Source organism: Macaca nemestrina, chromosome 14 (genome assembly GCF_043159975.1).
Source record: "Macaca nemestrina isolate mMacNem1 chromosome 14, mMacNem.hap1, whole genome shotgun sequence".
NCBI lineage: Eukaryota > Metazoa > Chordata > Mammalia > Primates > Cercopithecidae > Macaca > Macaca nemestrina.
The window spans coordinates 25,175,229-25,193,919 of NC_092138.1; the positions used below are offsets into that span (position 1 = coordinate 25,175,229).

At 37.5% G+C, this 18,691-nt stretch overlaps 1 protein-coding gene across 1 annotated transcript in view; it reads right to left on the reverse strand.

Moving 5' to 3' along the window:
• LOC105498954 (transmembrane channel like 1) overlaps window positions 1-18,691 on the reverse strand; it is a 170,081-nt gene that overhangs the window by 20,590 nt on the left and 130,800 nt on the right. The window contains exons 15-16 of the mRNA XM_071077413.1: window positions 9,729-9,857; window positions 768-835 (exon numbers count right to left, since the gene is read on the reverse strand). Coding sequence (XP_070933514.1) covers window positions 768-835; window positions 9,729-9,857 — 197 coding nt within the window. The remainder of the gene's footprint in view (window positions 1-767; window positions 836-9,728; window positions 9,858-18,691) is intronic.

Genomic DNA, 18,691 nt, shown 5'->3' on the forward strand with positions numbered 1-18,691 from the left:
ATACCCAGGATAAAGTAGCCTTATTGTAACTGCTTATAGGCTGGAAATCTGAAGTGACAGATTTTCAAGACACGTGGTCCGTGATTCAGCTCTTAAACTCAAAAATGATTTCTACTGTATTGACTCATCTTAACCTGTCAAGTTTATAGTGAGAATGCTTTTATTTGATAAAAGATATGACAACCCTTCACACATCAAAAAAAAAAAAATAGTAATTCTGATGTTCCAGTGGCCCGATTAAACAAGTTACAAAACGAAGATCATATTTTACCTTGACTTTCCTAATACATGTGTTTCACCTCTATAAACTATTGGATTTGATAAGGTATTATTTTTAAAAGTAGCTATAAGTTACATTTTAAATATATTTGGTAGTGACAAAAAAATAAACTCGGTCTCTCAGAAAGGCCTTATGTTAATTTATTTTGTATTTAACATGTGGTAATGTAATTATTAATGTTTTAATATTAGATCCTGGTGTCACAAAATATAAAAATATAGTCATCAAATAAATCTGCCAACCAGAACACAGACTCCCATTACTTGATGAAGGAGTGCCTTGCAAAACAGAAAGACACCTTTGATGACTGACATTTAAGATACGAAAAAAAAAAAAAGGAAACTATGTACAGGCATTCACTTCGCAAAAGTAAATATGGAGTTAGACGCCGATTGTGTTCTCCTCTAACACCAGGATTCAATGCTTTATGCCAAAATAACCTGGGAGGCTTTTCTGTAAGTGATAAACTGTCCAACAGCTGGCCTACCAGATCATGCCTTGGTTGAAGATCAGAGCGAGGACGTTGCCACTGATGTCGAATTCGGTGTATGAAGGCTAGAGGAGACACAATGTTCATTGGGTTAGCATCTCACATGGTCAAAACTGAAAGGCAAGTGGTTCTGCGTAGGCATGGCTAGGGTTTCAGCTACTTCCCTTCAGCAACAATAGCAGAATAATCACTAGGATAAGTAACCAGAGATAAATAAAACAAAGAAAGCACCTTCTTATTTTTTTTTAACATAGTGAGACTCATTTTTAAAGGCTGTCATTCAATGCTTTGAAAGTGTAGCAGGACAGGCTCTCCTATACACTGCTGGTGAAAGGAAAAACTGTAGCAAACTTTGAGAAAAACAATTTGACAATGCATATTAAAAGCTTTAAAAATCTTATTCTTTTTGACTCTGTAAGAAAACTTCTAGAATCTGTCTTAATAAAATTATCTGATGTGATGATAAACTTTAACAGGCAATGATGAAACCATGTAAGTGTTGAACATTAGTCATGTATATACAGTATATTTATACTATGATATATTGCAACAAATTACAATCATTTTGAAAGAATATTTACATACATGAGCAAAAACTGTGCACTAATGTTAAACAAAAAATATAAAGTCACACATTAATCAACTATATGAAACGACACACCAAGACTGGAAAAGAATCAGCAAGATAATCATACCTTATATGTGAGTGATGGACTATAGTTTTCCTTTTCTTTTTTAAGTTTTGCATATTAAAACTTTTTTCAACAAAATTGTGAATTAACTGTAACATAAAATAAATATAGCAAAAAATATATATAACAAAAGCTTAAGAAGTTATTCAGTTGAATGTCCAGTCTCCATGTCTTGGATAATAACCTTCATGCTCAGGGCAGCAACACTAGGCTGTTTTTTGTGCAGAGGAGCCACAAAAAGCAATAGGATGGAGGTGGGAAACTGTGATAGGGTGGCCCACCCAAAGGTTTCCTGGTGATGCATTAGGCATCCTAACAAGAGGTTGTAACAATGGAGTTAATGCTAACTAGCAAGGGCAATAAAACTGGCTTTTATTTAATTTGGGATAGAGTATCAGAGGAGACTGACCAATTGGTCATAAGGGAATAAGAGAGCAGCAAATATGAAATGAGAGGGCCAAGAAGACCATGAAAAAGAGACCAAGACACTCGCAGGTTCCTAGCCCTGCTCAGATTCTGTTATCTCCAGGTGTGCTTCAGACCACACATATCCCCGTAACAACTCTCTCCACAACATACACACACACACACACACACACACACAAAGATGACTCAAGAGAGCCTCTGTTCCTCCCAAACCCAAGATCTCAAAAATATACTTGTTAAGAAGATATAATTGGTTCCTGATTTGGAACTCCAACAAAACCATTCCCAACTTTCAAATGCTTGGCCTCAAGAGTCTCATGAATCCAGGCCTCAACTTCATCACTTTCCTAAAAGGCAGTATTACTCTCCTATTTGACTGATATAGTGACAATCTGCCTTGTAACAGATTCAGGGAAAGAACAGCAAGTATGGCATAATAGGAATGGTTAACCCTCAAGGTAAAATCATAGGATGATACATAATGAAATAACAAAGGGTCCTGTGTATTAAACAGAACAAAGATGACCTGGATAACTGCAGTATCATTCTAGATACTGTTGAAGGACAGCTGCAAAGTGTTTTGCTAGTTTGCAGATTTTCTAGAAGGGCAATGTTCACAAGAGACAAAAAGGTTTGGTTGACAATTTTTGTTCTGAAATCAGCAATGAAAAAAAAATGTGACCTTCGTGGAGAAAAATGAATTGTTTCTTATCTGGAGAACATTAACTCTGAGTCTTTTTCCTTCTGGGGGAGTGCCCTGCTCTGGATGATCTTCAGTACTTTTCCCCTGGAGCCCTGTGTGATCACAGAACACATCTGAAAAATGCTCATTTGGGTGGCCTGTGCCCACCTGTGGCCTTGGAACAGCCTTTCTCTATGTCAGTTTAAAAATCAAATCTTAAACCTTTGCCTCCTTAGAATGATGTCATGAGGTAGCCCACCAAACTACTGAACGTGGAAAAAAGCTCAATGTTTTAAATATCTATTTTCTTCACTCTCTCACGAGCACATAAACCTCCAGAAGGTCATTGGAGATGAAATATTTTATAACTAGTTGACTAGAAAAGCATAAAGGACATCCTAGGGTCCCTAGCTTTCTGCCGTGTTTGCAGCAGAGACAGCTGGAGGAACAACCTCCTTGATCTATAAATTGGTCTGATGCAGAGAAAGGACATAGGGTGGCCATACTGGAACAAGTGGATTTGTAGAATAGACATTTGACTGGGATTCAAACCTGAATTTTAGACGTCACTCTACCATTTCTTAGCTAGGTGAGCTGGGCACATCACTTATCTCATTAGGCTTAGTTTCCTGACACATAAATCAATAAAAATGAACTAGACCAACGGTAAGCATACTAAGGCCCATGTGCCAAATCTAGACTGCCACCTGTTCTAACAAATAAATTTTTGTTGGAATACAGCTATATTCATTCATTTAAATATTATCTATGACTAGTACTAAAACAACAGAGTTTAGCAATTATAATAGAGACACTATGGCTTGCAAAAGCTAAAATACTTACTATCTAACCCTTTACAGCGAAAGTTTGCCAACCTCTGAACTAGTTCATTTCTAAGATCCCTTTCTAGTCTAAAAATATGTTACTGGTTGAAAATCAGACCCAGTTGTGAAAGAATTGCTTCTCTGTAAACACCTTAGAAATGCAATTTAACTTATGCAATAAACACAGAAGCTCTCATTTTAAAACTAAAACATATGAGAAGGCAAAAAACTACACATATGTAGTATAAAAGTCAGTGCCCATTGTTTTAGAGGCAGGCTTTTTTAAACATTAGGTTATATTACATTTTTAATTTTTAAAGCAATACTTTAATAAATATAAATCAATTTGCAATATATTTTGTCTGTCTCTAAAATAGAAAAAACTCAAAGGTAAAAGATGGTTAGGGAAAAAGAAAAAAACAGATTCTCTTGAACTTTGAGATCATAAAATTATTTGAATGAGATAAGTGTAATAAATTCACTAATGACTGCTCATTCCTGGTAAGATTGTTGGGGGCCAGCACCAGAAAAGCCCATGTGGATTTGGGCTAAAGTCTATCATAGTCGACAGATTGGAAATGATGTTGTTTAATTTTTGGACCTTTGCTTGTGATGTGCTAGGTCAGTCACCCACCTAGAGGGAAGACATGTGGTGCTCACTGGACAAAGAAAAAGCCTGGGACTATCCCTTCTCTCTCTGCAAGTTTCATTATTTGAGGCAGATTGCCAACCTGTGGATAACATGAAATGCAATTCAGGATCTCACAGAGAATTAATTCTGTCTTGGCATGAGTTGCCTGACCTTCTCCACATAAATCCCATTTCTCACAGCTGGAATCACTCTGCTTGGAGCTGCAAGCTGGTCTGGGCTGTGGCTCCAGAGCAGTGGCTCTTGAGTGTGGTCCTCAGACGAGAGTCAGCAGCATTACCTGGGAACTTATTAGAAAAGCACATTCTCGGGCCTTGCCCCAGTTCTACTGAATCAGAAATGCTGTTTTCACAGGTCCTCAGGGGATTTTGACGTATGCTCAAATTTCAGAAGCACTGATCTAGGACAAACTCTAGCCTCGTCTGCTAGGATGATTGAACACTTGAGGCTTTGTACTTCAACCCTAGTGGAGAGTAGGAGCCTGTTAACTGCAGACAGATCCTGTCCACGTATTCAAGGAACACTTAAAACGCAGTCTGCATTGTTCCTGTTCCCATGTTCTCAACCCCTTATGGGATGCTGATGATTTCTTCCTGACTCTTTATCATGCTACCTTCCCGAACTGATGTATAATATCTCCACGTTCCCAGCTACAGAACCATTGATCTTCTAATTCTGTATCCCAGTTCATTTCCTAACTCCATTCTACCACAGGTAGCCTGCCTAAGCCTAGGAACACTTTGAGTTCTAAAAGCCATAGGTTTAGTGCATTAATGATTCAAGTTTTGGCAGAATTTTTAAAATTTCTAGAGTCAAGCATTACAGTGTACATTCAACATGATGGAAATTTGGTTGATGGGTTTGAAGGAGATGAGACTCGAATTTCAGGCCTATCTCTACCACTAACCAGCAATGTGTCTTTGAGCAATTATTTAACATCCTCTAAACCTCCGTTTACTGTAAAGTAGGAACAATAATACCACCTCACAGCATTGCTGGTGTGATCACATGGAATAATATATGTGAAGTATTTTGTAGAGTTTCTGATACATAGCTGTAAATAAGCAGTACATTGCTTATTGTATATGTACGATCACATGGAATAATATATGCAAAGTACATTGTAGAGTTTCTGATACATTGCAGTAAATAAGCAGTACATTGAGATGTAACATAATACAATGTAATATGATTGGGAATCCACTCAGGTAGTCAGTCAATTATATGCCTCTTATTTATGGATAATCTTGAGCACCCTTCATCAGACTTTAAAGCAGTCTCCCATTGCTGTTCCGCTCTCACAAGTGAGCAGTGATCACCTGAAAAATGCAACTGTGAACACCATGCTGAGTTGATTGAGCATTCCCTTACCCCATCATGCCCTGAATCTAATTCTATTTCTTCCTGAATATTCTTTACTTGCTTTGTTGGTAAATAGTAAGAATGGTGTCAACAAAAACTGAAGTAAAGATAAAGATATTCTGCATTGAACTGTTATAGAAAACCCAGAGTTTACAAGAGGCCACACTTTGTATTAAATTAGAGCAGTTAAAATCCTTCCTAGGGACAAACTATTCTACTCCCCATGAACTCTTCTGAAACACTGAGAACTGTGGTCAGAGAAGCCTTGGGAGATATTAACTTACATTACATTAACTTACATTGGGGTAGCAATCTGCTCCAAGCCAGAAATGTTCCCACCTTAGTTAATCTCCATAGGTTTGTTGTGATAACACTATGACCATAAATTTATGTCTTGAAAAATATTCACAATCCCTTTTACCCCAACTTACTCAGATAGAGCCAGTATATAATTCAGTACATTTAACATAACATTTTTGTCCAGAAGTGTACTTCATTGTCCTTATTATTCTCTGGCTACATAAACTTAGGAACCTCATTTCAATTCATAGATGCAGTTTTTCACATGTTAAATACAAGCATTACAATTGCTTGTGTCAAAATCCACCTAACTTTAGCATTCTATAGATCTCTGAATCTAATGCTGAAATCTGCAGAGTTTCTACAGAGGCTGTTGTAATAAAAATGAATACACTTTTTTAAAGCCCTCTTCTGTGACTGACCAATTCAACTCAGAGAAATTTATCATAAGAAAATAATTTATGCATCCACTATGATTTATCTATGAAGATACTTATTTACAGATATAATGAAATGTCATCACACTTATTATCATAAGAATAATTAGACAGTTCAACTTAAAGCAAATTAAAACTAATTAGATTAATTACACTACACCCACATACAGAATATTATACAACCATTTAAAAGGTATGTGACAAAACAACAGTTAATAGTATTGGGAAATGATCACTGTTTGGTAAAAAAAATAAAAGCAGGTAATCAGTCTACTATCTATCTGTTTAAACACATACATATATACATATACAAATGTATATATGTGTATATTTATAAAAATCTATGTTACTATATATAAATATGTAGTGCTTGTTATCTAATACTATTTGATTCAACAATCCAAATAATCTCATTAGTGGCAGAGATTACATATGATTTTTATTTTCATATTAGCTTCGTTATATTTTCCAAATTTTCTACAATAAACTGGCATTATTTTTGTAATTCAGAAGAAAAAATGTGCTTTGTGTGTGTGTGTACGTGTGCGTGCATGTGTGTATCAGAAAGGATCATGTTTTTATATTTTATTTCTGACAGAATTCTCAAGTATCTCCTCTGCCCATCTCAGGTTGTCCTTCCCTTCATGACAGGTACTTTCTGAAACCATATTGTTGATTAGCAGGTCTAGGAGAATAACAGAGAAACATTCTTACCAGCCTTTTCTGCTCTAAAACAGCCTCATTTTAGTTTTTTAAATTTATACCTGGATTGTCCATACTGTCTAGCTCTGGGACCCTGTCTTATACTTGTCCCTCCACCAGGAACTCTTCCTTTCATCTCTTGAAATCCAGATCATCCTTTAAGACTTAGTTCAAATGTCTCCTCCTCCGTGTCTGCATTTCTACTGATGCACACCTGTCTCTCTCTCTCTCACACACACACACACACACACTTTCTCTTCCAAAGGGCCATATAATTGATTTCTCTATTGATATTGGGAGTTTGCAAGAGAAAAGAGTGGTGAAGAGTATGAGGAACTGGAGAATGAATATCCCAACTGCAGATGGTGGTGGTTTCTCAACTCTAGCCAATTTCTCCCTAGTGGGAATACAGACTTAATTTTGCCAGCCTTTCAAGAAAAACAAGAAATCCATGTGTTTTTATGTAAAAACTCTCATTTTAAAGTATTAGCTCATAAAAAATGAAACAAAAACAAACACCACCACTGGGCATACCACACAAAAATAACCATTAGCTGAATCCACCCTGCAGGCCACATTTGCAACCTCTACGTAAGTCTACATCTTCTACATCTCTGTATTCCTTTACCACCTAGCACAGAGTTTGTTCATAATGGCTTGCACCTAGTAGGCCCTCACCCATGTAAGCTATCCATTTGGTAAGTCAATGACAATGGGATCTACATCAAAGATTCATCATCCATCATTAATGTTTTAACACTTGTTTTGATTCTGACAGAGCTTTTTTGAGCCTTCCAAAGGTAACGTGGGAGAAAATTCCTTCTCTGTGACCTAAAACGGGAACTTGTCTTTTTTCCTGTACTAACCCAGGAACACTGTCAGCAGTCAATAAATAATAAATTACAGTCATTTAATTACAGCTTTTATGCATCCAGGTCATGTAATATTGACTTCCTATTTGCAGTCAGGTTTTCTGCCACTTAAGAAGAAAGCAGCCAAGGGATAAAAGGTAAGCACAAGCCAAGCAATAGTCTAAGGAAGAAATGGCAATTTTTATGTCTGCCTCAGAGGAGCTGAATCAGGCAAGGAAAATAGAAATGAAACCAAGCCAGCTGAATATCTCATAGCAAAGAATGGGAAAGCAACACAAGAGCATCCTGTATCTATAGCCATTACCTCACTGTCATTCACCGAAGAGCATTACCTAACTGCTTTTGGCCAGTCCGAGGAGGCACTTTCAATGAGGGTGATGGAGATGACCTCATAAAAGGTACCATCTCAAAGTCAGACAGCCAGACAGACCTAGCCTGAAATCTTGAAAACAGTCCTAACTGTAGGACTTATCCAGAGACTAGAGGGCAGGAGATAAAAGAGATAGAAGATCAGCTATAAAGGATATTCCCTCACTGGTGAGGAGAGAAGCATTACTGGCTCAATAACTCAAAAACATTACACTGAGACTCCATGGGCACATGCTTCGAAGGAGGCAGAGTTCTGGCAATAGACAGTGCTGCCTTGATGGTGCAAAAATGAGGAGGTCCAACATTCAAACAGCCAGTCAAGACATGATGCCTGCTACGTGACTCGCACAGTTCACATAACAGAGGTCAGGGCCTCTGTTTTCATAGAGTATCCATTCTAACAAAGGGAGATAGACCATGAGTACATTTTACAAGAGTAATGTCAAATAGATGCACATCTTATGAAGAAAACAGAACAGTGTGTTGATATTAACAGTGCCTGATTAGCTACGTTAGAATAGGTGGTCAGAGAAGAGCTCTAAGGAGGTAACATAATAACTGAGTCTTTAATGACAAGAAGAAACCAGCCATTCCTAGTTCTAGGGCAACAGCACCCCTTGCGGGAGAAACAGCAATTACAAATGCAAGGACCGTCTTGCGTTTGAGCCTAAAAAGCAGCCCATGTTTGTGAACTTTACAAAGCGAGAGCAAAAGTGGTAGCAAATGACTTGAGAAAGAAAGAAAAGAAGCAGATCATCCAGAGTACTGAAGGCCTAGAAAGGGATTTGGAAATCATTCTAAGTACTTGAGAAGTCACTGGAAGATTTTAAGCAAATGAGTACTACCAACCCCCCAGGTCATATTTTCCGGGATGACTGAAGCCAGTTTGACTGCAAAGGAGGACAGTGGAAACCAGGCGACGTGCTAGTCACTGAGTGATGACTGTGCTGTTGCCCTCAGACTTTGTTGGGGGACCTGCGGTTGAGCATAGAGGGAAAGCTGGTGATGGAGTCAGTACCAGTGTGGTTCTGAGAAACCCGAGCCGTTGTTTCAGGAAAAGAAGCCGTCCCTTCCAGAATTCAGCTCCACCACTGGCCAGATGCATGACAGCAAACTAGGCCTTCCTTGAGCTTTCTGCAGTCTCTTGCGTGTGTCTCTGTCAAGCTCTTATTAGACTGTGAACTTTGTGAAGCAAGTACCATATTTATCAAATCCTTTTATCCCCCCCATCTACTGCAGAGTGACTGGCACACGATAGTATCCAGGAGTTTAGTAGAATTCAAAGGCATAATAGAATATGCAGTTGATATTAGCCACCTTTCCCTGCTTCTAGAAATGCTAGTAATTTTATAGGGAGAAGGTGGGCTACAGGGCCAAGATTTACTGAGTTCAACATTTCAACTAACAAGTTGAAGTCCATTGCTTTTGCTATTTTGTGCTAATTTTACTAGAATATTGTAAACCATGATACTCAAGTCTGACCTTCTCTGCATTATAAATGTACTCATTGGTCGTCATTTATTGGCACCTAAAAAGGTGATCCCATCCACTAAACTCTGTGATGCCTTTCTCCTATATAGTGTGTGTAAATGATGAATTACAAAGGAAAAACGTTACAAGAGCAAAATTAACATCATACTTACATATCCGTACTCCAAGTCCCAGCACCAGCAATAATTGCAAAACCTCACAAAACATGCCCTTAGAAAGTCCCCGATGAGGATTGTGACGTAGGTGGTCAGAACATCAGAGACTGTCAGCCGCACAAACTCCTGTTGAGATATTATCTCTATTAAAACACACAGCTCTGTCTTCAAATGGTCCTAGTGTTGGTATTAAATCTGTCATGTTTCTAAAGAAGCATTGGCTTGAAGACTGCAATTAATGGCAAAAGAAGAAAACAACTAGTCATATCAAGTAAATAAAAAATATTTCACCCCGACTTTATTACTTTAAAAATAATTATTTCCCATTTACTAAATCAACAGTTTTCTTCTTACTGAGAAATGTTATGAGCATAATACAAGAACCAAAACCAGGAAAATATTGGCCACACAGCAGTTTAAAATTTTATGTGGTGAATAGCACTATTTACAGACTTGAAAGACAAATGTGGAAAAAGTGCTTGCAACATATATGATAGAGGGTGAGTATTGCTAACACATTAAAAGCTTTTACAAATCAGTATGAATATAGGTGGGCAATCCAATAAAGAAATAAAGAAACCAGCAAAAGTCACAAATTAAAAATTCACAGAAGAATATATGCAAACAGTCCATTAAAACTGAAAAATACCTAAACCCCACATAATAAAAATGCAAATGAAAGCAATGAGTTGTTGCCTCACAGAGTGATAAATACAAAATCCATGCTTCTTCATATTGGTGAGTGTGGTGAACTAGCATGAGCATAAACTGATGGGGAAGTTAAACTGGGCACAACGTTGGGAAGAAATTTGTTAAGATCCATCACATTTTAAAGTGTTTGGAGCTTGACCAAGAAAATCCACTTTTAGAAATGCCTATGACAGCAATATACGCACACGTGCACAAATCTATACAGACAATCATGAAAGTACTGCTTCTTCCAGATTAAAAATGGAAAAATTCAAATATGCTTGGGAGACTAATTAAATAAAAGAAATTAAATGTCTGCACAATGGTATATTGTAAGCTCTTAAAACAAAATGCTATCGTGATGCTGGATACATAACTGTGAATATATTACAAACCCACTGAATTGTGTATTTTTTTAAATTTTTTATGTCTTCTCTTTTTTTTATTTTAAGTTCTGGGGTACATGAGCAGGTTCGTTACATAGGTAAACATGTGCCATGATGGTTTGCTGCACCTATCAACCCATCACCTAAGTATTAAGTCCTGCATGCATTAGCTGTTTTTCCTGATGTTCTCACTTCTCCCTTACCCACCACCAGGCCCCAGTGTGTGTTGTTGCCCTCCCTGTGTCCATGTATTCTCATTGTTCAGCTGTCACTTATGAGTGAGAACATGTGGCGTTTGGTTTTCTATTCCTGTGTTAGTGTGCTGAGGATAATGGCTTTCACCTCCATCCATGTCTCTGCAAAGGACATGATCTCATTCCTTTTTATGGCTGCATAGTATTCTTTGGTGTACATATAGCACATTTTCTTTATCCAGTCTATCATTGATAGGCATTTGGGTTGATTTCATGTCTCTGCTATTGTGAATAGTGCTGCAATGAACACACGTGGGCATGTATCTTTATAACAGAATAATTTCTTTTCCTTTGGGTATGTACCCAGTAATGGGATTGCTGGGTCAAATGCTATTTCTGGTTCTAGGTCTTTAAGGAATTGCCACACTGTCTTCCACAATGGTTGAATTAATTTACATTCCTACCAACTATGTAAAAGCCTTCCTATCTCTCTGCAGCCTCACTAGCATCTGTTGTTTCCTGACTTTTTAATAATCACCATTCTAACTGATGTGAGATGGTATCTCATTGTGGTTTTGATTTGCATTTCTCTAATGATCAGTGATGTTGAGTGTTTTTTCATATGGTTGTTGGCCGCGTGAATCTCTTCTTTGAGAAGCGTCTGTTCATGTCCTTCACCCACTTTTTAATGGGGTTGTATGTTTTTTCTCGTAAATTTGTTTAAGTTCTTTGTCGACTGTGGGCATTAGATCTTTGTCAGATTGATAGATTGCAAAAATTTTCTCCCATTCTGTAGGTTGTCTGTTCACTCTGATGAGTTTCTTTTGCTGTGCAGAAGCTCTTTAGTTTAATTAATTCCCATTTGTCAATTTTTGCTTTTGTAGCGATTGCTTTTGATGTTTTCACCTTGAAATCTTCGCCTATGCCTATGTCCTAAATGGTATTGCCTAGATTTTTTTCTATGGTTTTTATAGTTTTGGGTTTTGTATTTAAGCCTTTAATCCATCCAGAGTTAATTTTTGTATAAGGTGTATAGACAGGGTCCCATTTCAATTTTCTGCGTAGGCTAGCCAGTTTTCTTAGCATCATTTATTAAACAGCAAATCCTTTCCCCATTGCTTGTTTTTGTCACGTTTGTCAAAGATCAGGTGCACGATCTTATTTCTGTGTTCTCTATTCTGTTCCATTGTTCTGTCTGCCTGTTTTTGTTACTATAGCCTTGTAGTATGCTTTGAAGTCAGGTAGTGTGACACCTCCTGTTTTGTTCTATTTGCTTTGGATTTTCTCAGTTATGAGGACTCTTTTTTGGTTCCATATGAATTTAAAAATATTTTTTCTAATTCTGGGAAGAATGTCAATGGTGCTTTAATGGAAATAGCATTGACTGTATAAATTATTTTGGGCAGTATGGCCATTTTCACAATATTGATTTTTCTTATCCATGAGCATGGATGTTTTCCCATATGTTTGTGTCCTCTCGGATTTCATTGAGCAGTGGTTTGTAGTTCTCCTTGAAGAGTTCCTATCTGTATTCCTAGGTATTTTATTCTTTTTGTAACAATTGTGAATGGGAGCTTATTCATGATTTGGCTCTCTGCTTGTCTGTTGTTGGTGTATAGGAATGCTTGTGATTTTTGCACATTGATTTTGTATTCTAAGATTTTGTTGAAGTTGCTTATCAGCTTAAGAAGCTTTCAGGCTGAGATGATGGGGTTTTCTAAATACAGGATAATGTCATCTGCAAACAAAGACAATTTAACTTCCTCTCTTCCTATTTGAATGCACTTTATTTCTTTATCTTGCCTGATTGCCCTGGACAGAACTTCCAATAGTATGTTGAATAGGAGTGGTGTGAGACAGCATCCTTGTCTTGTGACAGTTTTCAAGGGGAACACTTCCAGGTTTGCCCATTCAGTATAATATTAGCTGTAGGTTTGTCATAGATGGTTCTCATTATTTTGAAGTATGTTCCATCTATACCTAGTTTATTGAGAGTTTTTAACATGAAGGTACGTTGAATTTTATCAAAGGCCTTTTCTGCATCTATTGAGATAATCATGTGGTTTTTGTCTTTAGTTCTGTTCATGTGATAGATCATGTTTATTGATCTGTGTATGTTGAACCAGCCTTGCATTCCACAGATAAAGCCAACTTGATCATGTTGGATAAGCTTTTTGATGTGCTGCTGGATTTGGTTTGCTGATATTTTATTGAGAATTTTCGCATTGATGTTCACTGGGCCTGAAGTTTTCTTTTTTCATTTTATCTCTGCTAGGTTTTGGTATCAGGATGATGCTGGCCTCATAAAATGAATTAGGGAGGAGTCCCTTCTTTTCAATTGTTTGGAATAGTTTTAGAAGAAATGTACCAGCTCCTCTTTGTACCTTTGGTAGAATTCAGCTGTAAATCCATCTGGTCCTGGGCTTTTTTTGGTTGGTAGGCTATTTAGTAATGCCTCAATTTTAGCACTCGTTACTGGTCTATTCAGGGATTTAAGTTCTCCCTGGTTCAGTTTTGGGAGGGTGTATGTTTCCAGGAATTTATTCATTTCTTATGGGTTTTCTAGTTTATTTGCATAGGGGTGTTTATAGTATTCTCTGTTGGTTGTTTGTATTTCTGTGGGATCAGCGGTGATATCCCCTTTGTCATTTTCCATTGTGTTTATTTGATTCTTCTCTTTTTTTCTTCATTAATCTAGCTAGTGGTCTATCTATTTTACTAATTTTTTCCAAAAATTAAAAAAAAAAAAAGCTCCTGGATTTGTTGAATTTTTTAAGGGTGGGTTTTTTGTGTCTCTATCTCCTTCAGTTCTGCTCTGATCTTGGTTATTTCTTATCTTCTGCTAGTTTTGGGGTTTGTTTGCTTTTGGTTCTCTAGTTCTTTTAGTTGTGATGTTAGGATGTTAAGTTGAGATCTTTCTAGCTTTTTGATGCGGACATTTAGTACTAAAAATTTCCCTCTTAACACTGCTTTAAGTGTGTCCCAGAGATTGTGGTACATTATGTCTTTATTCTCATTAGTTTCAAGGAACATCTTGATTTCTGCCTTCATTCCATTATTTACTCAGGAGTCATTCAGGAGCAAATTGTTCAATTTCCATGTAGTTGTGTGGTTTTGAGTGAGTTTCTTAATTTTGATTTCTAATCTAACTGCTGTGTTGTCTGAGATACTGTGTTATGATTTCAGTTATTTTGCATTTGCTGAGGAGTGTTTTACTTCCAATCATATGATCAATTTTAGAGCAAGTCCAATGTAGTGCCAAGAAGACTATATATTCTGTTGTTTTTGGGTGGAGAGTTCTGTAGATATCTATTAAGCTCACTTGATCCAGAGCTAAGTCATGTCCTCAATAACTTTGTTAATTTTCAAATCGTGTATTTTAAATGGGTGAACTATGTTATGTGTAAATTGTAGTTCAACAAAGTTGTTTTAAAGGTACAAAAAATGCTATGCTGTAATAGGAAATATGTTTTTTAAAAAGTTCCAAAACAGTATATGTGGTATGAACTCATTTGTTAACAGAGACCCTATGTATATATACATATTATGTGTATGTATTTCATAACATGTATATGAAAAGAAAAAATCTGGAAAATTAGAAACTGGTTATCTCAGTTGGATTCAAATTCAGGTGGGCTTAAATTTATGTGCAAAGTGCAAAGTGTGTGTGCTATGGATTAGAAGGAAGTTCACTATTTTCCCATATGGCAACAGGCAATAAACATAAAAATAGACATACAATTATACATTTTCATGATAGCTCATGTTTGCACTTCCCTTTCTGTTCCTTCTCAGTAATTCATGCCCTACAGCTGAAGACATTGAACATCTAACAGGATATATTTTACCAGAAGTACTAGTGCTATTCCATAATATGAGAAATCTTTTGGTTTTTATTTTCAGCTACCTATATAGACTTCCCTCTAAAGTAACTAGTGAATAAGAATTATCTCTTAAGGTAAAGAATCATTTAACTAAGAGTTGTTAGGTTGAGTTCTAGCTTCACACCTCAGAACAGTGTTTCCTAAATCCCATGCTGTCATGTACAATCTTCACAAACCCGCCATATCCAAGTACCATGTGAAATATTACTTATCTGATATTTCCCTTAACTTTAATATAGTTTATTTTTATAAGGTATTGTTACTATTATAAATGGAAGATGGACATATCATCTGCCATAAATAGGTTAGCTACAAGTAAATACAATGCAAACAAAAACTTAACTGAAACTTAAGTATGTAAATATAGGAGACAGCCTCAGCTTTGGTTCCCCCTTTCCCCTGGGACAATGGCTTTTACGCAGTAGCACTTTTTGGGACGTAATATCAGAGAACAGGAGAGGGGAATGGGAAGAATAAAACAGCGAAGGAGAGAGTCTCTCCACCAAGGTGTGTTACAAGCTATCACTATTAAGGTAAGTGGATCTTAATCCATCTGGGGACCCACTTAGTAGACATATAGAATAAGCCTCAGAATTGCCCACTCAAGAGACAGAAGAGGGGCATATTTATCCACCAGCTCTTATTTCCCATTAGTTAAGGATGGCCCCATAGAGTATTAATGCTCCATGTGGTGACTGCAGAGAATGCTGGGGTAAAGGTGAGAATATGTGTGCAGAACAGTCTAGATGCCATCAGGTAACAGCTACAGGCAGTTATTTGCTGCAACAACCGGAGTAGAAAAGTGGAGCAAGAGAGTGAAATGTTTCTGCATAATCTGAAAGTTTCTGTGTAATCTGACCCCTGTCTAACTATCCATATTCTTTTTTGCATTTCTCTTCTCTTTTCTGTGATTATATTTGTCTTCTCTGATCCAGCCTCACTGGCCGCCTTTTAGACCCTCAAACTTCACACTCCTCCAGGCCACAGGGCCTTTGTATTTGGTCTTACTCTACTCAATCACTCTTGCTATACCTGTTTCTTGACTCAGTTTATGCCAGCAACTATGCATCCCTACAACATCACTAATTTAGCAGTCTCTCTCAACTCCCTGACAAGGGTAAACTCCCTATAAAAAGTTTCAAGGGTCTATGCATTTCATCCCTGTAGTGCTTGTTACCATTGTAAATTTACAATTTTTGACCCATATTTGTTCCCCAGTGTATCTCTAGTATCTAACACAATGCCCAGCAATTACCATGCACTCAATAAATACAAAATGAATGAATGATTGATAGTATTCCTGTGATTATTTTTTGACACAATTTTTTCTCCTTCCTACTCTTTTTCTCCTTTCCTTTCCTGAGGCAGTTCTTTGTATGTATGTATGTATGTATGTATGTATGTATGTATGTATGTATTTAGAGACGGGGTCTTGCTATGTTGCCTAGGCTGACCTGGAACTCCTGGACTCAAGCAATCCTCCTGTCTCAGCCACCTGAGTAGCTGGGACTACAGATACATGCCTCCATGCCCACCCTTTCCAGGCAATGTTGAGCTCAGATTCGAATAACTAGCATCAATTAGAGGAAGGCTATGAGGGATATTTATAGGTTTCTACTGCCAGGTCTAGAAGACTTCCTCAGGTAAGAAAACATTTCAGAGTGGTTTGGAAGTCTTCCACATCCTCTTAAGCATCCTCATCCCAAAGGTTGAAATTCGATTCTTTCCCAAGCAGTGACCTAACTTTCACATAAAATATCTGAAGAGGATTCAAACACTGTTGTTGCAGGAAGTCAGGGACCCCAAATGGAGGGACTGGCTGAAGCCATGGCAGAAGAACATAAGTTGTGAAGATTTCGTGGACATTTATTAGTTCCCCATATTAATACTTTTATAATTTCTTATGCCTGTCTTTACTGTAATCTCTGAATATAAATTGTGAAGGTTTCATGGACACTTATCACTTCCCCAATCAATACCCTTGTGATTTCCTATGCCTGTCTTTACTTTAATCTCTTAATCCCATCATCTTCGTAAGCTGAGGAGGATGTATGTCGCCTCAGGACCCTGTGATGATTGTGTTAACTGCACAAATTGTTTGTAGAGCTTGTGTGCTTGAACAATATGAAATCTGGGCACCTTGAAAAAGGAACAGGATAACAGCAATGTTCAGAGAACAAGGAAGATGGCCTTGGACTCTGACTTCCGGTGAGCTGGGCAGAACAGAGCCATATTTCTCTTCTTTCAAAAGCAAATAGGAGAAATATCACTGAATTCTTTTTCTCAGCAAGAAACATCCCTGAGAAAGAGAATGCGCCACTGAGGGTAGGCCTATGAGTGGCCCCTGAGGAGGTGGCTGTCTTTTACAGTCGAAGCCGAAGGGATGAAATAAGCCCCAGTCTCCTGTATCATTCCCAGGCTTATTAGGACAAGGAAATTCCCACCTAATAAATTTTGATCAGACAAGTTGTCTGCTCTCAAACCCTGTCTCCTGATAAGATATTATCAATGAAATTACATGCCCGAAACTTCATTAGCAATTTTAATTTTGCCCAGTCCTGTGGTCCTGTGATCTTGCCCTGCCTCCATTTGTTTTGTGATATTCTATTACCTTGTGAAGCATATGATCTCTGTGACCCATACCCTATTCGTACACTCCCTCTCCTTTTGAAAATCGCGAATAAAATCTTGCTGGTTTTACGGGTCAGGGAGCATCATGGAACCTGCCAACATGTGATGTCTTTCCCGGACACCCAGCTTTAAAATTGCTCTCTTTTACACTCTTTCCCTTTATTTCTCAAACCAGCTGACACTTAGAGAAATAGAAAAGAACCCACATTAACTATCAGGGGTGGGTTCCTCTGATACATTGTATTAAAAATTTTAAATGTTTATTCATATACCACAGGAAAAATATATTTTAAAAGAAAGGGAATCCAAAAAATGGTAGCCCAGCCAATCTTAAGGATATCATCCTAGTTCCTTGTATGCTTGTCAGGATGGGGAGCACAGCCCCCACACAGGCCTCCTGCTAAACCCCACACTCTGCACCTAAAAACTTTGCACACATGACATTAGTTACAATGCAGCTTTGATCAATAAAGCTAAAGGAATAATTTATTAATAGGTGAAGGGAAAACAATAGGCAAGGAACATCATAAAGGATCACCAAATATAGACATTGCAGGCAGGAGTTTGGGGAGTGTGTGCTGATGCTAACTAGGGGACAATTTAGCACTGTGAACAAAGACATCAACTCTGTAAGCAGACTATGTAGGCTAAATTGAGGCTCCTGTCATTGACTTTCTCAGAGATCTTGAGCAAATTACCTAAGTCTCAGTCTTCTCATGTATAAAATGGGAATAATAATATAACGTATCTCAGAGTGAAACGTAAAAATTTGAGGAGGAAATACTTGGCACATTAGCCATTGTTGTGGTTATCTTCAGCTGTTGCTTTCTCCCCTTCCCCAAAGTGGAGACCTCAGGATATAGCTTTAAAGAGGAATGGCTCTGCTGCCCACCTATCAAATCCAGTGGGCATGAAACTGAATGACTGCTTGGGAATCTGCAGAAGTAAAGGAGCAATCACATTATCCTATATTCAAAACAATAAGTGCTTTTAGTCTCATAGCATCCTTGGAGAGAATCAAAGCAGAGGGTATCCATGGAGGAGAAGAGGAAACATCTGCAATACTCTCACAGAACAATGAATTAGGGTGCATATCTAACATTACATGCAAAGCAGCTGCCTTTACTATTTTTGTAGGCATATTTTTTAAGCAATTAAAGGATAGAAATTTTGGA